This window comes from Ylistrum balloti, unplaced genomic scaffold (assembly GCF_031769215.1).
Source record: "Ylistrum balloti isolate Yb309-2 unplaced genomic scaffold, AGI_CSIRO_Ybal_v1 Utg370572, whole genome shotgun sequence".
In the NCBI taxonomy this organism is placed as follows: Eukaryota; Metazoa; Mollusca; class Bivalvia; order Pectinida; family Pectinidae; genus Ylistrum; species Ylistrum balloti.
The window spans coordinates 408424-427771 of NW_026782358.1; the positions used below are offsets into that span (position 1 = coordinate 408424).

At 35.1% G+C, this 19348-nt stretch overlaps 1 protein-coding gene across 1 annotated transcript; it reads right to left on the bottom strand.

The window, feature by feature from the left end:
- Positions 1–1278: 1278 nt before the first annotated feature.
- On the bottom strand, positions 1279–19348 carry LOC132556473 (DNA repair protein complementing XP-C cells-like). Its single transcript, XM_060220883.1, has 21 exons — positions 18187–19348; positions 17550–17640; positions 16857–16941; positions 16219–16428; positions 15894–15956; positions 15264–15347; positions 13768–14303; positions 12789–12913; positions 12555–12605; positions 11792–11884; positions 9990–10145; positions 9283–9340; positions 6957–7068; positions 6531–6575; positions 5953–5997; positions 5717–5806; positions 5408–5489; positions 4709–4802; positions 3734–3827; positions 2837–2932; positions 1279–2043 (listed from the first exon to the last, which is right to left on the bottom strand). Exons 1-21 carry the CDS (start codon positions 19346–19348, stop codon positions 1906–1908), a joined length of 3510 nt encoding a protein of 1169 aa, XP_060076866.1. The 3' UTR covers positions 1279–1905.

The following is a 19348-nucleotide window of genomic DNA, read 5'->3' on the forward strand; positions in this document are numbered from 1 at the left end:
GACAAACTACTGATTGATTTCAATAAAACAATTATTTGATCACTATCGTTACAATGTGTTTACCTACGAAGGAATATTAAAACGCTCTTAGACCAGGTATATTGATATTGTAGTGGCAGACCATCCAGTGTGGTGACTTTGTAAGTGTTTTGTTTAGTCCGCACCATATCACGAACTTTTGCAGTTTTAGCTTTGCACAGGGACAATGTGAAAAGTATAAAGCTTTCACTTTTATATGATTTTGCTGTAACTACTAGTTAGTAAGCCGAAGTGAGAGTGTCGGAGTCCCTCAAGTTCCTTCCAGTTACTCAACATGCGGCTGAGCTCTCCAGGTCGTTACAGGTGACAAAAGGCTCCAAACTTTAGTTGCCCATACTTCGACACCCCAACATGTTTGTGGATTATCGTGCAAACACTTACCGATACATCAACAATTTTACAACCCAGATCTATCACATTAACATTAATTCTGCGACTCATTTCCTTGCGTTGGTATTAGAATTCACGTGTCAACATGACTGCCATTTCCTAGTGAGCTGTGGCCACGCTTACTTCCTATGGCAATTATCACTTCATATCTTAGCCAGTTGCCAGTGAATTTCTTGACCTCTGTGCTGACTTTTGTTATGAAATTTATTACTGTTCTAAATGATATTCTATCATTGCTTGATGGTTTCCGTTTTACGACATCTAGCATCACACGGTCCTGTTTTACAAACTTGTCTTACCCTCCCCACTCCCTCGGTCTTTGATCTTGCTAGTTTCTTAAGTCCTCGATAACATTTAATAATATCCCCCATTGCCTTATTCAATTTCAGTGAAGTTTAAAATCTTTTGCCCCTCATTCTATTGACTGATATTGAAATATTTTAACAGGATTGACCCTTGTGATGAAATTTAAAGGCTTTCATCCCAGCAAGCTGCTTGCTAAATATCATTACTTTGGGCTATCCACTCCTTGAGAAATAGATGCTGGGCACAGCAAACTAAATTCAGGTATTCATGAGATATGTTGTACACTGATGACCACAGATGCATTGATGGACACTCTTGCTCACCAAATACTAACAAAGTGATAGGCCCCCTAACCTAAGGTGGGGATTAAAGGTATAGTGTTTGCTCTTGAAATTCCTGCCTATAAAGAGAACTGAACTCCTATTTACAATATGGAACATCACAAAATATTGAAATGCTGGTTTTGGCTTTGCAAAACTTTTGAAAAATAAAAAGAAAAAAGCATTCTTCTCATATTTCAAGTCATTATGCATCTTCAATAAAACCAAACTTCTAAAAAGACAATTTTGCACATTACAACAACTTAGCACCAAAAGTAAACATCTCACATGCAACAAACAACAATATGGTGCACATTTCACAAAATGTCAGAAGTGACATGATAGTGATGCCAGACCACTCCCATGTTAGATCACTCAATTCTTATTTAATGTCAGATCACTGCAATGTCCTGGTGTGATGTCAGACCACTCCAGTATTACAGTTTGATGTTAAATAACTCAATTTTTATTTGATGTCAGATCACTGCAATGCCATGGTGTGATATCAGATCACTCAATTGCAACATTTAGATATCAGATAACTCCAATGTTATATTGTTTAGACATCAGAACACTTCAATAGGACATTCTCTGTCAGATCACTCCAGTGTGACAATATTTTGACATCAGATCACTCCAGCGTGCCATGAATTTGATGTCAGATCTCTCAAGTGTGCCATTAATTTGATATCAGATCACTCCAATCCAACAATATTTTGACATCAGATCATTCCAATCCAACAATATTTTGACATCAGATCACTCCAGTGAGACAATATTTTGACATCAGATCACTCCAATCCAACAATATTTTGACATCAGATCACTCCAGTGAGACAATATTTTGACATCAGATCACTTCTGCTTCGCCATACTTTTTCTTTCTCTTTTTCTTGCTTTCCCTATTCTGTGGCCAGGATTTTTCAAAGTCTCCAGCTTTGACAGCGGTAGGATCATCACATTTTTCCAATTGGATCTCTGAACTTTCCTAGCAAAGAAATGAGAACTTACATTTTATACCATGTTAATGATAAAATTTTGACACTCCAACAGTTTACTTCATCCAAAATTTTCTTAATTCCATGACATTTGTCATGTTTGAACATGCCTCATTCACAAGCTGTACAGCATGAACTGTGATAAAACATGTATCTATTTTGTTCCAGTTGCAGTATCACTAACCAAACCTAGAAATAATCTTACTATATTGTAATCATCCACATGTAATAGTATAAACAAGAATATTATTCCTTTTTTTCCTCTTATAATTATCTCATAAACGACTAGAAAAAACCCAACATGTATACAAAATCAACACAAATGAATTTGTCTACAAATAGTCATGTACTGTGTGTTAAGGTACAATAACTAACCAAGATGGTTAACAAATATGGAAAGGGGGAATGTTTGCAATGAAGCCTCCTCTCTACTTATGGAGAATCTTTTTCCATGAGGTGAGACTGCTTATTTGCAGTAAAACTAAGTATGTTTCTGAGCCTCCTACTAGGATAACTTACTGTTATTATATTTTCTTTTGTTATTAATTTTGTCATTCAATATTCATTCTTTATATATTTTTTTGAAATAAATCTTGATGTCCTTGTAAATGGACAACTTATCATGGATATGATTCATTTCTCATGAGTGTTGATAATGAACATTACTAAGTTTATGATGTCAGTCTAATTATACTTCAATGTTTTAGATATGTAAGTAATTAAATTAAATTCATTCAATTACAATAACAGATTTCTATAAGTATGATAAGTCAATATAATTACTTTTGTTTGAAGGTCAAATCTTGCTTTCAGTTTGTCCTTAATCAGGAGGCCTTTGGTCAGCAGTTTCCAGTTGGCTATCACCCGCTTCTCCTTTTTCTGAAATTGTATCAAGTATTCCAAATAATGTAACAAGAAACGTTTAGAGTAACTTCCCCTCTTAAAAAGAGATCTATTCCTTTGAACATAAAACTACTCCATGGTTAAGAATATTATCCAACCTCAGTGTATTCAACTTCTGTAAACCTTGAATCAAAAGATGATTACGGTGTCAGGAAATGCATTGGAGGTGGATTTAGGTTGGAAATGACAACATATGATACATTAGATTTAAAAAATTATTTTATGGTATTCCATTATCTCGTTCACACCTTCATATCCTGACCAACAACAATTTTCATGAGCTCTATCATCACTGACTGAGCAATGTAAACTACAATAATTTAAACTCCGCTACTATCTGTTTACTTGCATTATGACGTCACCAACTAATTACGTCATTGTAACTAGTTTACTCTCTTTGACATTGGTGGAAATAACATGTGTAGTTGCTAGGCACAGGAGTATATAAAGTCCTGCTTTTTGAATTTGCACTGTTCTGAGGACGGCATACCTAGTGTGCCGAAACTAGTCAACTAATAAAGTTACAGAAGATCTTCATTGGCGTTGTCTGGTCCTGCTTACGGATTTTTTAACCTATCCTTTGGTACCGGACTCGGTATTCCCTCAGGGAATCCGCTGTGGAGTGATACCAGACTTACCAGCCTTACCTCTTGGACGTTGGATCTCTTTTTCTTCGTATTACAATAATTTAAGATTAAGACTAAGAAATGAGATTTCTCTAATCACCAAAACAGCCTGATTTGTTGATTTTGTGGGTCATGAAAAAAGTCTACTGACCTCAGCCTCCTTCTGGCGCTGAATTTCCTGATCCTCATCCCAAGCTGCCAGTAGGATATCTTTATATTCCTCGCACACCACAAACCCCTCAAGTCTATAACACAATAGGAGAAGGGGAGTTAAATGTTAAATCAGAACAGACCTATTTGCAACACCTGACTTCTGGATCCTCCCATGAAATAAAGCAATAACATTTAATATTTGAATATTAAATTGTGTGGAGACTGTGAGAAATGTAAAAATACCCAGTTTAACAGTTACTTAGTATAAATCTAAAAACAATATCTTATAAATAAATCATATACCAATCTTACATTAAACCATTTGTCTGTTTTGTCATTCTCAAGAAAACATGAACTGTTAATGTTGATATATCACTGGACAGCATTTGACATATATGTTAGTCTCATTTTTTTTATAACATAATATTTTTATTAGTAAAAGTATCGAAAAGTCATACACTCGGCTATAAACAGCAATTACCCCTCCTTTGAATTTGATATTTAAGATTTTAAAGTTTTATGTTCCATTTTTATCATAATACATTATTCATTCAATGATATGGTACCAAACAGATAGTACTGTAATATAAGGTATTCCTGCAGCCTAACAGATAAAACCACAAGTAGACTTGGTTTGTATATATAGTCAGTGGGCTGAAACACCATGAGGCTGCGTGTAACACCGCAGGTTAATTACATAAACACAAGGCCCAGGTTCTGATGTAAGATGGGCTCTACCTATTACTTATCAAGGATTTTTTTCATATAACCAGTTTAGGCCCTAGTGCAATTCTAGTTACTTGTAGTCTGTTCTTGTGAACTAGAAGTCTTTTTCCTTGTGCACTACAGGTGAACTTGTGTGTAACGATCTAGATTAGACTACACTCTGTATTGCAGCCTCTTATACACAACCACAGTCAATATATTGTTGTGATCACAAGGTCTTTCTGGATACTCTCAGCTCCTTACTTACACTGGGTGGGAGAAGCCGCAGTGAGTGTCCCATCCCAACATGGCTGGCACACAGTCCACACCAAGTTTTTTCGCAACTTTGTTTAATCCAGGTACTGAAATATAAAGACATATACATATACAAGATAAATAACATCTTCCAATCCCTTTGGGCTACATAGAGTGTAACAACCTGAGGAGGAATATTATCAAGTTGACAAATGTGAGTCTTGAAGAGTGTTTGTAACTTCCTCATCTTCCCCTGCCATATGCATGTACCCTCCTTATACCCAAATAAGCATTTTGCATTTAGATGTTTTTAAAGTGTTTACAGTAGTTTTTTTTCTGAAACTTTCAAGTGTTATTGAAATGTCTTTAAATGATTGTCCGTGATTTCCAGTGTTTTTATACTGACCATTTCACAGTTGATGTTTTTTCCCAAAAAGCCACATGTGTAATTTTACAATATGGTCATGATTAACTGTATGAGGCTGTTCACTGCTGACTTTATGTGGACCTAGAGAAATGTCTTGTTATGAAACTGAACAGTCATGTGCACAATGTCACCTTTCCAAACATCAAATAAGATCACTTTGAAACTTTCAGTATTTGTTACAAATTATTACTGACCTTAAGCAATAAGTACAGTTATGTGAGAATGGCAGTAATCTTAAGTCCCTGATTTTATTACTGTGTTTGGACACTATATGTATAGACTTGCCTTTCAAATACACTGTTCCTGCTGGTAACATGCTGGGCTTGAAGAGTTCCACATTACCATATTCATTCCGTGGAACCTTACCCTACAATAGTATTGAACAACGTAACTGAAATCATTAACAATCTTTTCAGAAGCCGTCTTTGAAATTTGCTTATTTTCTATATGCAGTCATTCTTAAATACATTCTCTTTTCTTTACTTTTGCCCATTTTTGTTTAATATCATTCAAAGTAAGTAAATAAAGACATTTAACACTTTTTTTTTTACACTTTTAAAACATTTCTTTGCATGTCAAAGGGAGATAACTCACATCAACAGCAGGTGGTGGAATGTAATCTTCTGTTTGCCATTCTCCAAATAGTTCAAGGTCAAGTGCATCTGGATTTTCCTTTGGCCGATTCTTGATAATAAAATGAAAAAGTCTGTGTACAAATTTACTTTGTAGAGTAACATGGAAGGTTTTGGTGTACCTATAACTTTATCAGGTAATAAGCCCATACCTTGTTAAAGGCCAATGGAAGAGATACAAAAGAAGATATCACTTACCCATTTGGGTCTGGACTTTACCATTTTGTAGGACTCCTCGCCCAGCTGTTAACAGAAAATAACATCTTTAGAAACCATTAATGATTAGAATGAATAAATCAAAGGACTCCAGTACCTGTTATGTAGTACCCAGTATGTTCTATAGAATTTAATCAGCAGTTTACTTACAAGTATTAAGCAGAAAATCAAACCATAGGTACAAGTAATTTATTTTTTGAGTCCCGGGGTTAAGTGGATGTTTACTGTAGTAGTCCTTGCCTAACCATAAACCATAAACTGAATTTTTTTAACTAAAAATAAATCTCATTGACTCTCATGAATCAGTGTCATGTATGGGATTTTGAATGACTGATAACATGGATCAAAATGGCATGTAAGTTTTAAATACATTGGTTTTACTTCCAGAGAGAGATTTTCAAATATGCATGTTTGTTACTTTATTATTCGAGATAAACAAATTCCAGGGTTCAAAACCTCAACATCAGAATTATTTTTTTTTAGAATATTTCATCCTTTTACAGACAAAGTGTACTCAGAAGTATGAAATACACCACACGGTCTCATGATCAAGTACTCACCCTGACGGCTCGTCCTTCTTTGAGCCAATTTTCTCTGGAGTGTAACTAAAAAGCAATATAATGTTAAAAATATTTTTGTTTTATTATTTTTTCTGTTTTCAGTAGTAAATTATGGGAATAAACTTAATAGTCCATTCTTTTGGATATTTTTTGACACCAGAAAAAATTCCATTCAATAATGATGACACTAGACCTCATAGCTCTGTTTTTTTCTTTTTTTTTTTCTCTATTTTCTTTGATTTTTTTATTTATCTTTAATTTTCTAAACCATAAATGAAACATGTTATTTCTTAATGTATGTAGAGGAAGTAATGCAAATAAAAATGTGAACAGGCTAATAACCAAATCCAATATCGTGTAAATATGGTTGCACATCTCCCAAAAAAAAAAGAGAGAAAAAAGTTATGTTTTAAAAATTCTACTCACAACATGAACACAGTCCCGTGCATATACAGGCTCTCCCCGAATAAACCCAAGTGGTACAGCAGAATTTGGGTAGATAGCTTCAAACTTAAGCAGGTGACGTTTCAGGGCATACCTTTAGTGTATAAGAAAGGAGATTCAAAGTTTGTATAGAACAACAATAGTCTGTTTACATTACCTTTATCTTGTGATAAACTTTGAGAATCCAGACATCAATTTGGTCTTAAAGAGGAGCTGGCCTTACTGCAGGATAATGACATCACGTTTGTTTGCATTTTTACAATCTGTGTTTTAAATAAACTGACTTATTACCTAGCGAGGGCTTATTGGCTGATATATATAGAGCGTCAGAAGATTTCTCAAATGCTTTACAAGTTCAGTCCTGTTTTTAAGATATACGTCAAGCAAGATATTAAATATACAGAATAGCAACCAAATGTAAACTTAGCTGAGGTTCTTGATATGGTTCTCACAAAACTACAGAAGATTGTACTACAAGATCTGGAGAAGAAAACCCTGATTATCTTTTCCCCATTTAAGCAGCTATGGGGTTCAGAAGATTGTCCATCAGTATAGACTAAGACAGAAACAGGCTCTGTGTCTCCATCAGTATTGACTAAGACAGGAACAGGCTCTGTGTCTCCATCAGTGTAGACTGAGACAGAAACAGGCTCTGTGTCTCCATCAGTATAGACTAAGACAGAAACAGGCTCTGTGTCTCCACCAGTAGACTAAGACAGAAACAGGCTCTGTGCAGTAGACTAAGACAGGGCTCTGTGTCTCCATCAGTATTAGACTAAGACAGAAACAGGCTCTGTGTCTCCATCAGTATTCTAAGACAGAAACAGTCTCTGTGTCTCCATCAGTATTGACTAAGACAGAAACAGTCTCTGTGTCTCCATCAGTATTGATTAAGACAGAAACAGGCTCCGTGTCTCCATCAGTATTGACTAAGACAGAAACAGGCTCTGTGTCTCCATCAGTATTGACTAAGACAGAAACAGTCTCTGTGTCTCCATCAGTATTGACTAAGACAGAAACAGGCTCTGTGTCTCCATCAGTATAGACTAAGACAGAAACAGACTCTGTGTCTCTCCATCAGTATTGACTAAGACAGAAACAGGCTCTGTGTCTCCATCAGTATTGACTAAGACAGAAACAGGCTCTGTGTCTCCATCAGTATTGACTAAGACAGAAACAGGCTCTGTGTCTCCATCAGTATTGACTAAGACAGAAACAGGCTCTGTGTCTCCATCAGTATTGACTAAGACAGAAACAGGCTCTGTGTCTCCATCAGTATTGACTAAGACAGAAACAGGCTCTGTGTCTCCATCACTAAAACAGAAACAGGCTCTGTGTCTGTCAGTATTGACTTAAGACAGAAACAGGCTCTGTGTCTCCATCAGTACAGACTAAGACAGAAACAGGCTCTGTGTCTCCATCAGTTTAGACTAAGACAGAAACAGACTCTGTGTCTCCATCAGTATTGACTAAGACAGAAACAGTCTCTGTGTCTCCATCAGTATTGACTAAGACAGAAACAGGCTCTGTGTCTCCATCAGTATTGACTAAGACAGAACCAATCTCTGTGTCTCCATCAGTATTGACTAAGACAGAAACAGGCTCTGTGTCTCCATTAGTATTGACTAAGACAGAAACAGACTCTGTGTCTCCATCAGTATTGACTAAGACAGAAACAGGCTCTGTGTCTCCATTAGTACTGATTAAGACAGAACAGGCTCTGTGTCTCCATCAGTGTAGATTGAGACAGAAACAGACTCTGTTTTGCTATAGGTATAACCTTAAAGGTTCTTGAATAAGTTTTGTATTAACTTTCACCATGTAGCTATGAAGTTTTAACAGATTGAATTTGCATCAATGATGTGGCCAGGATTATTCTTCAGAAAAAAATATATATCTGACAGTGACTTGACCTACTTTTCATGGTTCAGTGACTTTGTTCAATATCACATCAGAATATTCCACCAATATCTTGGTACATTTGTATAAATAATGTACAGGATTACTGGAAACCTTGACTACATGATGAATTTCTGGCAGCAGTGACTGAGACAGGTATTAAGTTTATGGAGATGGTCTTGTCTAATGCTGGGTAACTTTATAATTTAAGTGATGCTTGGACGAGACCTTATCACAATACAGCTCCAACAGATATATACAGAACCTCTCATGTGTCTAACTTTGTATAGGACGACTTCAATCACATGACCTTGCATCACCATTAACAATTTAAAACTGTACTTGTCAGTGTAAAATTTAACCTTGTTTGTCTATCCAGTAAGAGATATCAATGACAGCCAATACTTACAAAGGATGTCCCTTAAAAGCCCCAACACTTGTCGGCATCGGACGTCTGATCAAAGTATCTAGAAAGCAAAATAATAATTAATAAGCAATTTCAAAAACTGAAACTTCCAAAATCAGAATTCAATGTATATTTCAGAAAGCAAATTTAAAACGCGTTCACCACATTGGAAGGACCTCTGCTAAATACCATAATGCATCTATCCAAAACACTATTCAAAACTGTTTTTCTTCATACATTAGTGACTGGTAGTGATAAAATCATATTTGTTGAATCACTAGGAAAGTATCAGACAATAAAGGTAGAGTTTGCTGGCTGGACTTATTACCCCATGCATATTTAAAGTCATTAGATTATTCAGGGGAGGTAACCTCTATGATCAATTACCGGGAAGCCTGTGGTAATGTGACTTGCTCAAGAACATAAACACAAAAGCATAAACTGATCCCAAGAATTCAGAGAAACAAACCATAGTTGGTGTGATACTACATCTCATATCTTCACCTGGGAATGTGAAGGCCAAGTCTCTATTGATTGAAACATCGCAGCCCATTCGAATATGCTAGTTTGTCAGGTGTTCTTACCTTAACTGCAGAAAGTTAAGAGTTAGACAATATGTGTGATATTGTCTAAGAAATAGCAATCTAATTTTTCGTTATTTCTTTGAACTCTCTTTTCGCCCGAAGACAGAGCTGCCAACTACTGCTCACCTTTAATGGCTGTGTCCTCCTTCTCTCCAGCTTCTGTATCAGGGTCTAAGAATGGGGCATACATCTCCTCTATCCAATCGGGGTCTGCCCTTAGTTTACGGGTGTCGGTCAGCCAATTGGCTGCATACCTTGCTGTCACGTCCTTTATATGACCCTCTGACAACAGTAGTACAATGTAGGTATAGGATTGGTAGAGAGTACAACAGTAGTACAATGTAGGTATAGGATTGGTAGAGAGTACAACAGTAGTACAATGTAGGTATAGGATTGGTAGAGAGTACAACAGTAGTACAATGTAGGTATAGGATTGGTATAGAGTACAACAGTAGTACAATGTAGGTATAGGATTGGTAGAGAGTACAACAGTAGTACAATGTAGGTATAGGATTGGTAGAGAGTACAACAGTAGTACAATGTAGGTATAGGATTGGTAGAGAGTACAACAGTAGTACAATGTAGGTATAGGATTGGTATAGAGTACAACAGTAGTACAATGTAGGTATAGGATTGGTATAGAGTACAACAGTAGTACAATGTGGGTATAGGATTGGTATAGAGTACAACAGTAGTACAATGTAGGTATAGGATTGGTAGAGAGTACAACAGTAGTACAATGTAGGTATAGGATTGGTAGAGAATACAACAGTAGTACAATATGGGTATAGGATTGGTAGAGAGTACAACAGTAGTACAATGTAGGTATAGGATTGGTAGAGAGTACAACAGTAGTACAATATGGGTATAGGATTGGTAGAGAGTACAACAGTAGTACAATGTAGGTATAGGATTGGTAGAGAGTACAACAGTAGTACAATATGGGTATAGGATTGGTAGAGAGTACAACAGTAGTACAATGTAGGTATAGGATTGGTATAGAGTACAACAGTAGTACAATGTGGGTATAGGATTGGTAGAGAGTACAACAGTAGTACAATGTAGGTATAGGATTGGTATAGAGTACAACAGTAGTACAATGTGGGTATAGGATTGGTAGAGAGTACAACAGTAGTACAATGTAGGTATAGGATTGGTATAGAGTACAACAGTAGTACAATGTGGGTATAGGATTGGTAGAGAGTACAACAGTAGTACAATGTAGGTATAGGATTGGTAGAGAGTACAACAGTAGTACAATGTAGGTATAGGATTGGTAGAGAGTACAACAGTAGTACAATGTAGGTATAGGATTGGTAGGGAGTACAACAGTAGTACAATGTAGGTATAGGATTGGTAGAGAGTACAACAGTAGTACAATGTAGGTATAGGATTGGTAGAGAATACAAGAGTAGTACAATGTAGGTATAGGATTGGTAGGGAGTACAACAGTAGTGCAATGTGGGTATAGGATTGGTAGGGAGTGTACTATATATCATTGTTTCAATATATTCAACTATTAAATCACACACTAGAAATCTTGGCAGGTTAACCTTGAGTTCCAAACTTTGTCTGACCATTTTGAATGTCGGAGAAAAATACATTTTGTCTTGAAAAAATGTTTTGAAAATTTGCTGACAAAAGAGGGGAAATGATAGAAACTTCCTATTTGGTCTAAACATTCTTCTGAATGTTTTCAGTATGAAAAGTGGTCTTTGTTAATTTGGAAGATTCATATCCCAGTTACAGTAAATAAAACATTACATAATAATAGAGAATGTATTCACAGATGATAGGCTGGTAATTAGCTACACATTACTGATATGTCACAGCCTGGATAGTGTAGTCCGAGTCTGGAGATATAAATTAACCTGAGACATGATAGATGTTTAGTATTCACTTATCTTTTGATATATGGTTATACTTACTATTATCATGTGCTAGAACATAATGAACTGGTTGAGTTGCATGACTTTCTATAGCGTATGGTGCATTGAGTTCCCATTTGATGAAATTCACACCTAGAAATAGCATAGGTAGAAGTCAACTGAGAGCACCATATATCCAATAGGATTTCAGTGAAATCACAATCTGAATATATTAAAAGATCAAGAAAAAAAGCCCTGAAAGACTGCAAAGACAGAAACCGATTCTGCTCTCCATCAGTGTAGACTAAGACTGAAACAGACTCTGTGTCTCCATTAAAGCAAAGGGCAATAACTCTATCTACAAGAGTGATAACAATAACCCTGAAAACCGCAGGTGAGACTGATGGATAGACAGACTGATAGATATCAATAATCCCTCTCAAGTAATTAATAGAGTCCAACAACTGTACATATTCTAACTAGCAGTATTTGACCTTAAGATTGAGTGCATATTTCAGACTTTAATTCTCTTTGTCAATATTAACTCTTTCAGCGCCAAATATCTCTCACAATGTACAGCTAAGTGCCAAATATCTCTCACAATGCACAGCTCAGCGCCAAATATTTTCCAGAAAATATCCAAAAACAATGACAAAAATTGTCGACTAAAGTCGCCTACTGCGGCCTGTCTGCATGTCAACTTAAGTCGCCTACAGTGCCGAAAGGGTTAACATAGATGCAGGTATGCATATTTATTGAACATGTTAAAGGTAGAAAACTTTTTATCTCTATAAAGTACATGTAATATCATGTCAATACATACATATCCACTTCTTCTCTGTCTTCAAGTAAACTTCCACCCACTGGTCACAACCTGTAACAAAAACACAAAGTAACCCATCAAAAGTCATGTTTAATCCCCCATCCATTGGTCACAACCTGTAACGAAAACACAAAGTAACCGATCAGAAGTCACATTTTGTAAAACTAACACTTTAACATTATAAGTAACACATAAATGTTTATGTCATAAATCTAACAGTAACAGAGACCTTACCTGATCTAGCTGTGTTACCACTATTGGTCTCATCAGAGTCGGAAGACAAAACTTTTCTGTTGTTTTTCAAAGGTTTCTTTGTCGTCAGAGGACTACGGAATTGTGTCTGATCCGGTTCAAAGTCACTATTCATAACAGAAAAATGTTATTATTTACTGCTATTTGTAAATAACAAAAACACACCGATAACATTTATAACATACCAGAAAACTTTTATGTACTTTTTGCTATCAGCTGATGTATATTTTCTTGAAATGTTCCTCAGTGTGTCCCTTTTTTCATTTTTCACAAGGATGAAAGGAATTTTATAATTTTCTAACATAAATACACCTGAATACAACTGTAAGTCTAATATGGATGAAACAAATTCCCATAAAAGTCTAACAGGATGAGTGGAGTCAAAATATAATAGACTGAAATTGAGTTCACAGCCCAATTTGTTTACATGTATAGTAACATGTATAGAAACAACATGTGTGAAAACAGTCAAACACACATAACAAAATATTGCCATGGAATGTTTAAATTTGCATGGATGTTGTTCAAATACCTGTCACAATATTGAAATAATTGCATCTTCTATTTCATTTTTAAGTTTTCCTTAGATTGAAAACATACCTGAAGATGTTCAAAAATGAACTCAATAATAGATAATTTTATATATCAATAGACAACATAAATGTTTAAGGCTGATGATGTCTATACTAGATGGAGGCCATAAGAGCTCAGTCAATAGGGCATTTGCTTACATGGCCTTGTCTGAAGAATCAAGGTGGGTGATTTGATGCTCCCAACCTTTAACGGTTCTTGTTTTTCAGGGAGCAGAAAATGGGTTGGTCTGTGATAATGTGGTTGTCCTAAAGTAAGACACCTAACTGTAACTGCTCTTGATGGTATGTGACCAGCCACAAAATGATCCTGGCTGTTCACAGGGTGATAAAAGAAGCAAAAACATCCATATATCATACTGATAACATACCTTTCATTGTCACTGCTATTTGATTCAGCTGACCTAACTTCTTTACATTTCCTGCCTTTCTGTACTTGTTTGGTTTTCCTTTTGATCTTCGGCTTTACTGAATCATCATTCTCAGTGTCACTAACTGGTATGAAACTTTCATCAGAGTCAGTCTCCTCTTCCTCCTCATCACTACCCTGCTTGTAACTTGATGGTTTGACCTTTGAACCTCGTGACCTCAAACTTCTACTTTTCATTTTATATTTTTCCGATACATCTTTTAAATCACAACCCTGTTCCTTGAGATCTGTTTTCCTTGCATTTGCTTTACCTTTCAATTTCACAACTTTCATTTCACCATCTGAACTATTGAAATATTTGGAAGTTTTTCCTTTTGTTGTCTTTGTGCCTTTTTTCTGTTGTAGTTTTTTAGTCTGTGAATTGCTTTCTCCATTGTGTTCCCCAGCCTTCACCTCAGATTTTTTAGCAGGTTTAGCGGCAGTTGAACTTTTCCCATTTGATGATGACTTTCTCTTCAACTTTGATGAAGCCTCATCCTAAACCACAAACCAAATACTGAGAATTCATATACAGCAATCGTATGGCTATATATAGGGATTCCAACTTCACAATTTTTATATAATAACTGCCACAATTTTGATATAATAACTGCCACAATTTTGATATAGTAACTGCCACAATTTTGATATAATAACCGAAGATTTTAGAGTCTAGGGCCATCATATTGGCTGATTACATGATTGTATTCATATCTCTAAATGTTCAGCAATTATATATATTTTGTTGTAGGATGTGTGAATCAGGCACCGAGTCCTCTGCTGTAGGAAATAATCCCAGGAGAGTTGCTTTTCTAATCTAGATATTGTAAACAGAGGATTTCACATATGTTGCCATTAACATCAGGTTCCCCAAAACGAGAATTTTTCATTTTACAAAGCCTCTGGCAGGCTAAGTGAAAACTATTACAAATCTCATAAGAGATAACAACGAAGTTATGATTATGATTATTGCATAATTAAGATATTTTTGCAAACAATCATAAAGCAACATTGTATAAGACCAATACAAAATCTACATCGCTGATATTCTCACATTCCTTCTTAGGTCACAGTGAAATGACAACATGAAGCTGTGATGTCACAAAGGAAACAATTGAAATCTGCCAATCACATTCTTCAAGATCATATAACAATCATGTGTCATAACAAAAATTAATGTAGTGTTATTTCCCTGATAATAAATTAGTTATGTGATCAAATATTATAAGTTGTGAAGAAATTTCGATATCAAGCAATCACATCATGAAACTCATAAATCATATTTAGTGACAGAACTTGATTTCAGGGTCAATAAATACCAGGTCATATTTTTGATTCAAGCTTTATTTAAATGTGAATTTAATTAGACGAATCTTGACAATATCAAACAAAGTGAAGAAATGACAATGATATTCAAACCGTTCTTCAAAGAAATGTAGCAAAATTTTAGTTTCCTACCTTCACAGGTTTTGAGGACAATGGCTGCAGAGACATCACAAGACGTACTTCCAGACCCATACTCCGAAGTAGAATGATAAACAGCTGAGGAAAAATAAACATTACAGTAACAACAATCTCCAACACTAACTCTAATGGCCAATGTTTTACTGAGACTTATAAGGTATCTTGTGCTAGATTTTGAAAAAACAAAGTTGATATCAACAGGCATTACCAGGTGTTTACTTACAATGAACCATAAACAAACCTTTCATTGATTTTGCGATCAATAGAAAATTGAGAAAATTATCACCAGGAATAAAATCTATGTGAGTGAGCATCAATTCCAATTGTCAACATTCTTTATCATATAATACACAAATACTGTATTTACCTTGTGTTAAATTCATCTCAGTTTGGTGTGTACAGTATATACAGCTATAGTTCATTTCATAAAATAATCTATTGATAATTTCAATATCAAGGAGGATTCAATATGACCTGTGTAAGAAAACACCTTGATGATAAGGATGGGTCTTCTGAAGAAATAGTTGACAGAGTTATTATGGACAATAAGTGCCTCGCCACACCATGTCATATACAAGCTCAACAAATGACTCGACCAACATATCTGTCAACCTTGATACTCACTAGTACAAACTCAAATAGATTGTTTGTCCTCTTCTCTTCAAAGTCCTTTTGTAATACATGTGCCTGAAAAGTAGATAAAAAAGAGCTACACAATTTTTCTACTTTCCACAAAATTTCTAAGTATCACTTTTGTCATTTTTTTCAAATTATTTCAATCAAACTAATTTTGAAGTAATATTTGGAACTTATTCCAATTACTGCAGTAAGACTAAAAGCCTTGAGTAATGCAAATAATCATGATTTTTTTCAATGGCTAAAAAGACACATAATAATACAGAGAAAGCATTGACTTATCTCCTGCTATTTTTAACTATCTTCTATTTACCATTTCCTCTTTTTCAGACTGTCCTTCATTGATAGCAATCACTGACTTGAACCATTCGACCATTTTAGACAGCGTTGCCATGGTGATGCTATTAGGGTGACGGCTGCTAAACTCATCAGGGGTGATGGATATCGCTTGGGCTGTCAGATGTGGGCAGTTACACAATCTGTTCAGGTACATACCTCTTACAAGTAGGCACATCAAGTGAACCTGTTTAGATCAGAGGTCAGGGTCAGACAAAAGGTTCACAGGTCAAAAGAAAACTAATATCTTTATATTTGGCTCAGTCATTAGGATAAATCTAGCCAATAACTGATTAAGAACTCTTTCTGACACAACACTTTCACATGACAAATGGATATAAAAAATTCATAAACTGACTATGACCTTGCCTCAGAACATTAGAGATGGTAAAACTTATTTTCATGTTGGTGTCAGACTCATTACATGTGTATTTGTAGATGGTTATGAAATGACTACTGAACTTTCAATGCGATACCTGATTTTTGGGCTAATTCACAACTTAATCTTGAAACTAATCCAGTGTTTGTAGAATTATCTATAAACTTTGTGATTAGATACAGATACCTTGTGATCAATTCCTACTAAGTGAATATCCTTCAATATCTCTAACGTACCTTGTGAATATCTTCCCGTACACCCTTCTGAAATCTGTTGATTTGACGCTGTACGTATTGCTTCCAGTCAAACTGTTTCTTTTTCCTGTTATATCCCCAAAAACAAAATAACACTTCGTCATGTTTAAGTGCGATACAATCTCTACCAATATATAACATATGTTAACAGAAAGCATCACTCTGATTTTAAATTCAATGTTGTGAATAGAAAATAAAAAGCACTGCTTATGATTGGACAGAACTAAAGAAATTATATAATTTCTGTAGTCATGATTATAAGCTGAATCCATCAAAAATTTGCTATTATGTATCCATGTATCATCATTTAAACAACATTACTTATAAATTTCTCAAATAAATATCTGACATATGTTACAATGAGTACCAATGCAAAAAAGATCTCAACATTTAAAAAGCTACATTACTATCGACTTGTCAATTTCTTTTCCGCATCAATTAATAGATGTAGACTTTAACTGTCAATTACTCCAAAACTTCATAAGTTACACCTGGATTTCTTGTGCCCCTGAATTTTCAAAACTGATTATAAGTAAGAATTATGCAGGTATGAGACTCTTGCAAAGGATATATGTTTTACAGTATACTGATATATAATGTACAGTGTACACTAACATACAAATAATCTCATATCAGTATAGTCATTAATACTGATCCATAAATCTGGTAGAGTACCTTTTTTTGAAAAGTTCAGGAGCATCTATTGTGATTTCAACACCTCCTTCAGGCAGCTGATTCTTCTTAGGTGAACGCTGAGATGGGTCATCTGCCAAACACAGAAAATAATTAATCAAGGAATTCATTTATCATAAGATATATATAACAGAAACAATTACTATATGCTAAGTATGTAAAACTGAACTATAATGTATAAGAAAATTCACCAATTTTCCTAGATCTAAAAAAATACTTGCTGTTCACATTCTGTTTTTCTGATGTTTAAATGTTTAAACTTTTACAAACTGGCATATATTGAAAAGAAGATGAAACATGCCTTATTTTCCAATTTTAAAGACCATCCAAAAGTAGTGCTCCCAAAAATCAGAACCAGAAATGTACAAAATAATCCAGGGATCTTAGCCTAAACTTAGTCTTCACACTTAGAATGTGAATGTTCCTAAATCCAATCTTCTACTGGTTGTGTTGTAAGCACGTTTTTTCTTTTGATATAACAAACCAAAAGAAAATGTTCAGAAATAGGTACAACAGGTGTTCAATACTTTTTGCCTAATGAATCAATTTTGCAAAATTGCCAAAAAAATTAAAACCTTCAAATGAGAACTTAAATGTTTCAGTGCACCAGTATACATACCTTGTACATCTTCCCAGCCTCCCTCATCCTCACTGCTATCCATGGTGCTCTCTTCATCAGACAAACTGGACTCATTGAGTGACCCTGATGGACCTGCCTCAGAGCTGTCCCCCTTCTTTTTGCCCTCCATCACCATCAACACAGATGCTACATCAGATTCATCCAGATGTTTCAATAGATTCTGTCTACCCTTATTAATTTCTGTTTTTATAACATCTGTTTTCATTACTTTCAATCTTTCCACAACACCATCTTTACTTTCGTGTTTTGGCGTAGATAATTGCTTACTTTTGCTCTTTTGGGATGATTTCTCCACTTTCTCACTTTTTGTTTTGATAATTTTTTTCCTTTTTTCTTGTTTACCACTTCCACTTGTCTTTAAACAAGCTTTTCTCTTTCTGCCTGGTGTTGTTACCTGTGAAGTCTCAAAGTCATCATCTGAAGACCTTAAACTGTTTGTTAAATGCAAAACTTCAGATGCGTCTGTGATCAAGTCTTTCTTTTTTTGCTCTGACTCTTCTGAGGTTTTACCAAGAACTTTGCCCTCATTAATAGAACTTGTTTTCAAACTTGTTGAGGATAATGCCAACTTTTGATCCTCTACTTCAGACTCACTGTCATCACTACTGCAAGAACTCATATAATCAATATCAAATCCTGATGTATTTTGTATGCTGTTTGCTTTATCACGTAAACTTGCTAAAGGATCAAAATAACCAAGATCAGAAATTTCATCTTCACACTTGATAAATTTTTCAGATCCTGACTCATTACAAATCTTGTTTTGCTTTTTGGCAATTTCAAGATTTACTTGTCCAGAGTTCTTTTCTTTTACACTGTTGTTTGTTTTTCCGGCATTCTTCCCTTTCCTTGGTGCCTTTAATTTACCATTTGGAACTGTTGTTTCTGTTTTTTTCTTGACTTTACCTGAGAGTTTCCTATGCGAACTATCATCTTTAGAGTCCACAGGATTTACTGTCACTTCCTTTTTTACTTGAGATTTTGCATTCCTTTTAACAGCTTTTTCAGCCTGTTTTTCTTTAGGTTGAGTGATCTTATTACTAGGTTCATTCTTACATTGTCTTTTCCTTTTCACATTTATATCAGGTTCCGCTGAATTGAACTGGTCTTTAATGACTGATACTTTCCTTTTTGGTGCCAT